This window comes from Equus asinus, chromosome 9 (genome assembly GCF_041296235.1).
Source record: "Equus asinus isolate D_3611 breed Donkey chromosome 9, EquAss-T2T_v2, whole genome shotgun sequence".
NCBI lineage: Eukaryota > Metazoa > Chordata > Mammalia > Perissodactyla > Equidae > Equus > Equus asinus.
This window is the reverse complement of record NC_091798.1, coordinates 91,117,217-91,123,216: the sequence shown is the minus strand read 5'-3', so window position 1 is coordinate 91,123,216 and position 6,000 is coordinate 91,117,217. Positions and strand designations below refer to the sequence as shown.

General features: G+C 45.8%; 1 protein-coding gene across 1 annotated transcript in view; it reads left to right on the top strand.

Moving 5' to 3' along the window:
* The first annotated feature begins 834 nt into the window (after nucleotides 1-834).
* The window catches only part of AGGF1 (angiogenic factor with G-patch and FHA domains 1), a 41,935-nt gene continuing 36,769 nt past the window's right edge, over nucleotides 835-6,000 (top strand). Inside the window, exon 1 of the mRNA XM_014830062.3 lies at nucleotides 835-5,371. Coding sequence (XP_014685548.3) covers nucleotides 5,162-5,371 — 210 coding nt within the window. The 5' untranslated portion in view covers nucleotides 835-5,161. The remainder of the gene's footprint in view (nucleotides 5,372-6,000) is intronic.

Genomic DNA, 6,000 nt, shown 5'->3' with positions numbered 1-6,000 from the left:
ACTATAAATAACCAAAGGCCTGAAGGGTAAATCAGATTTGGGATTTAGCTGATTCATTGCCTGGAAGAAAAGCGCTCTATTATTGACGAGTGATATATAGAGAGAGTTAAACTCTTCCAAACAAAATCATAAAATCACAGGGAAAGAGAGAGGAAAAGAAACAGACAACTTAGCAAACAAAGGAAGGGGAGGGGAGGGGCAAAGACAGCAGTGGCCGTGATGGTAAAAGTGGGGAGACCTGGAGCAGGACTGAAGCGCACATCAACAGTGAAGAGCACACAATAATGAAGTCACAGAAATTCTCTCTCTAACTGGAACCACTGTTTTTCAACAGAGATTTCACACAAAAATCCAAATTTCTGGCTTGTCTTGAAAAGTCAGAAGCTCCGCGGCACTGGGTCCACATTCCCAGGTAGTTCCACAGCTCTCTGGAACTCCTAGGAGCTGCTTGCTGCCCTGTCTGTGCATTTGCTTTCTCTCTTCAGCCCTTGGAGCCACTTGTGTTCACTTTACACAGTACGAGTCCTACAGCCGGTCTGTTTCTTAAGCTTCAGATGGGCGTCTGGAATGCTCATTACTTACTTAACGTCTGTAATGGATATTCTGCAGGGACCTCAAACTCCATGTTATCAACAAAATCAAAACTAAAGCATCCCTCTGTCCTCCGTGTAACACTCTTCTCCAGTAGTCCCTACTTCCTTTGTCCAAGCTAGAAACCTATCCTCCACTTAGACTTTTACTTGTCAAATATACTAGAAAATGTGATTTCATTCACAATAAAATGAGTGCCTAGGAAATAACCTTAGAAAGAATGCCCAAGACCTTTTTCAGAAGACATATTAAAATTCTATTAAAGTACAAAAATAAATAGAGCAAGAAAAGAATGTATGTGGACGGGCTATCTTAACATAGTAAAGTTTTATATCAATTCTCCCCAAATAAATCTATACATTCAACGGAATCTTATTAAAAATTCCATTGGATTGTTTGCGTAACTCAACAAACTTATTCTAACATTTATATGGAAAAATAGAGACTCATGAATAAGTCAATTTTGAAAAATAAAAGCAGATTGGGAACTTGTCCTCCCAGATGTTAAGATATACTACAAAGCCCAAGTGATGAAAACAGAATGGTTCTGCATAGGAACAGACTCAGAGACCAACAGGACAGAAGATAGAGCTCAGAAACAGACCCACACGTATATGGGAACTTGAGAGATGATAAAGGCGGGACTCGAAAGCAATGTAAAGGAGACGGTCTTAAGAAAACTAGGTCATTACGTGAAAAAAATACATCAGAATCCCTCCAGTTAGAGAACTAAATATGAAAGTTAAAATTATAAAGTTAGAGAAGAAAATATGACTCAGAGTGGGGAAAGACTTCACGAATAAGACTTAAAAGCCCAAATCATAAAATATACGAAATAAAATGAAGTTAAATAAAGACTGATTTGACAGCATAGAAATTAAGGATTTCTGTTCAATAAAAGACACCATAGGTGAAATTAACAGATATATGACAGACTGGGAGAAGATATTCACAATATTTAAAACTGATAAAGGATTAATATCTAGATGATAGAACTGCAAAAGAACAACAAGGAAACAGGCATAAAAGATATGAACAGACAATTCACAGAAGGGAAAGTCCAAATGGCCATTTCAACAAATATATGAAATCCTCCAGTAATCAGAGAGGTGCAAATTAAAATAACAATGAAATATCTCATTACAGTCATAAAAATGGAGGAAAGGACCAGAGCTGCTAATCTTGTGTATTGGAGAGGATGAGGAGCACACGGACCTCCCTGTGCATCGCTGGCGAGAGTGTGAAGATGTGCAGCCATTCTGGAAAGCAATCTAGCAAAACACAGTGAACTTGAATGTTTGTCCTGTGAACCAGAGGTCACATGCCTTGTTATATATCCCAGAGAGCTGAACGCACAGGTCAGTAAAGTGGCAGGAACAGTGATTTTCATTGTGGTATCAATTGCTTTAATAGAGATATGGAGGTAACTTAGATGTTGAGGACTAGGGGAACAAATGAATAAAACGTAGCACACATACACCTTGAAATATTATACGGCACTGAGACACATGGAGAGAGCAACACATACGCATTTTTACAACATCTTTTAACCAAATACTATTTATGTAAAAGAAATGCACATGAACCATCTTTTATAAGGATAGATTTATACTTAAGCACATATACTAGACACGTAAGAATGGGTGCTCCTATTAGTAATGAGGTTATAGAGCCACAGAAAAACAAAAACACGAACCAAAAAACAAACAAAGAGAAGACCCATTCACAGGCCAATGTTGACAATGTGTTGTGAACTAAGGAGTATGATTACAATCTGAGGTACAAAATAATAACTAAGAAAAAACATTACAAAAACAAATTGTCTCAAGTAGTATGCTTTTCAAGGGCACTGGCCCTGCCCACTAAACTAAATACATCTTGATCTGAAAACTAGGTGTGGCAAAGACTGCTACTCACCTGCACAATGTGCATTTTCCCTTTCATCTGTACTTACAGAACCCCTTTATTATTAGGAGGAATAATATGCCCAGCTTAGAAATACATGCATAATTCCCAGCCCCACTTGGAGCAAGGGGTGGGTATTGAGATATAAATCGAAGTCATTGGGTGGGACTATGGGAAAGTTCTTCAGTCCCTTGCCATCTTGTACCATGAATTGACCTGGATGCTGGAAATATGCTCTGAGAACAGCAGAGCAGAAACACAGGTGGAGCATGGGTCTCTGAAGACCTGGTGGAGCCACCATACCAGGTCTGGACAACCCATCTCCAGACTTCTTTACTGTAATAGGATAACCTCCTAATTTGTTTAATAAGCCACTATAGACAAAACTCTGTTACTTGCATGTTAATGTAATTCCTAACTGATCCACAGGGCTTTCTCTTTTTTCTCAAAAAACTGTCACTCTTTTCTTCCAGACTAATGGTCAGAGGTAAGGTACAGACTAGTAGCATGAGAAGGTAGAATTTAGGCTTAAAAGGATTGCCTTTAAGACAAATCAGAGACACTGCTTCAAGCAGCAGCTAATAAGCTTATTTATTCACTTATTCAAACTAGAAATCCTATCTTACAGGTATTTACAGGTAATGTTTATAGAATTTCTTACTCCCCAAAGGTGGAGAAAGTGGGAAATATAGCTTTTATAAAAAAATATTTGGATAAATTCTTGATTGGACTCATAATGCATCAAGGGAAGTCAGAAGTTTTTGGCAATCCCTCTCTACTTCACATCAGGAGGGCCATGCTGTGTGTTCTCACTAAATACACTTTGATGGCTAGAAGTTCACTGTCGTCTTGACCAGAGAGTATCTTGTAGAAGGGCCCTTACGGCCTAAGGAATAATGTGTGCAGGATAGAGAGGACAGGTCCCTGCAGGAGCACTCACTGCCTGTGACTAAAGTAGTGGGTGGTACATGGCACAGACGACACACAGCCACCACTGAATGAGGACATTGATAAATGAATGACAAGCAACAGGATATATTGGAGTACATGAAGAAGCCATTTGGTGTAAAACTAATTACTGAACTTGTTTTTCCAAAAATGCTTGTTGTGGCTGTTAAGCATGCATTGTACATGTGCTTTCAGTATTTACTATGTCCCAAAGACAAGAACAGTGCCCTTAAACATAAGGATGTAACTTCCCCTACACTGGGCATTTCCTTAAGGATAAGCATCTCTCCCTAGGATTGGAATTGATTGCTGGCCTGCTGCACTCACCTTGTGACCACCCACCTTAAGACCACCAACTCGCTGTGTTCCCAGAATTGCTGTGCCAGCAAAGCAATCTCGTGACTATTGTAAAAGGGACATTCCAATCATATGTGATACATGCTCTTTGATGGTACATAACCACTCTGTGTACCCCCACTTCTTTGGAGTGCTCCATTGCTTTGTGAAAGGACTCTCCCAGGCTACATGGTCCTCAGAACTGACTCCTAGTAAACTCACCCCAATTTTGATTTACAGATTGGATTATTTGCACTGTCAACATCAAACAGGATTCTTTTCTTTAGCTGTGCTCAGCAAACATTTACAGATTCCTGCTCTCTGACAGGTGCTGTGCTGGGCCTGGGAGAGGAGGACCGGCAAGACGCAGTCGCTGACCATCTCAGATGGCAGGCTCAGCATTCCCAGCTCAGGTTCTAACTCTGACCCTGGCGAAGGGAGGAAGTGTGTTCCGAAGCGGCCCTCAGCAGTTTAAAGGCTGGTGAATAAATGCCAGTTTCACACAGAGGAAACACTGAACCAGAGCATTTTTCTCTTCTGCTGCCACAGAATCTCGCTGCTTATTTGCCCACCAAGGATGCTCCTCTCTGCAAGTCAGACCTAACGAATTTGCTTTCTTTCCCCAGAGGGGCCTACACTCAAGGAATCAGCAGAAGGACTAAGTAAGCAGAGCATCAGAACACTGCGTCCCAGGCCCGGGTGAGCACTATCTCCATAAACCTTGGTAAACCATTACTTGGAGACTCAGTGTTCTCATCCCTAAAACGAGGAGCTAGGAAGTGCGCTCTATGCAAAAAGTTTGAAAACTTTTTGAAAGTCGGCAAGGGCAAACGTCTGAGACCAGAGGCTGCGACCGTGTCCATCACTCCACGGCTTCAGTAACCGCTTTCACGCCAGCTCTCCACGCCCTTCCACACCGCCCGGCCCGCCGCAGACGTCGGGGACTGCGCGCGTGCACCGTAGAGGCCCCTCTCGCTTCCCGTCGCTTCCCTTTCCGCCTCGGCCCCGCCCAGCCCCATCACTTCCGGTTCAGCCCGGGAACGGCCCGGGCGCTTCCGGGCCCTGTTTCTCTGGCCCGCCCACTTCCCCAACGCTCCCGCGGCTGTCCCGGTCGCTGGAGAGGATAGTTGCCAATAAAGTTTTCCTGTTTCAAAGGCGGGCGATTGGGCAGGGCACGGCTGCCTCCCCCTTGCTGGTGGCCCGCAGTTCCTCTCGGCTACGGGCAGCGAGCCTCAGGGCGCCATGGCCAGGGGCCGCGGCGGCCGGGCGCGGGTGAGGCCGCCTGTCGCTGCCCGCGCGCTCCCGTGGCTTCTCGGTCCGCCGGCGCCCGCCTCCGCCTGAGCGCAGCCCTCCGCGCCCGCGGGCCTCCTCGCCCGGGCCCATGGCCTCCGAGGCGCCGTCGCCTCCGTTGTCGCCGTCGCCGCCGCCCTCCCCCGAGCCTGAGCTGGCGCAGCTGAGGCGGAAGGTGGAGAAGTTGGAACGCGAGCTGCGGAGCTGCAAGCGGCAGGTGCGGGAGATCGAGAAGCTGCTGCACCACACGGAGCGGCTGTACCAGAGCGCCGAGAGCAACAACCAGGAGCTCCGCACCCAGGTGCGCGCCCCGCAGCCCGGCGAGGCCCCCGAGAGCCTCGCAGGCTCCCCGGCAGGGCCCAGATCGGCCTGATAGGTGCTCGAAAGAAGAAGTTCAGTGCTATTGTAATTCCGAGTAGCTGTGCAGCAAACCTGAGCTCGGCCCCTGGGTTCAGACGAGTGCGTGAGCCGCGCCTACGGCCGGCGTGGCTTGAACGTCAGCGCTCTAGCCCGTTTGTCCTCCTGGCTCGTAACGGCCCCTTGGCACTGGGCGTGTGTGTAATGTTTTGTTCTAGATTACTTCTGAGTTTGTTAAAGCGCTGGACTTGAGTCCGAATCCCGTCACTCACTCTCTGGGTGTGTGACCTGATGCCGAGCCTCAGGTGCCCTTAAAATGAGAACGCTGGCACCCCGCAGGGGAAGGTGACAGCACCTAAGCGGGAACAAACTGTCTTACAAGCTGTTGAACACTAGGTATGTGTAAGGTTGCTCTGGGCGTGTATCATCTTGAGTTTTCTGGTGGAAGTAGGGAAGATAAAACTTTCTTTGTTAGAGACACTAACCAGCTAAGTTCAATTTCATAAAATACGGTATAGACAGATACTCAAACTATCACTTTTTTTTTTTTTACTTTTGGACGGGAGCATAATA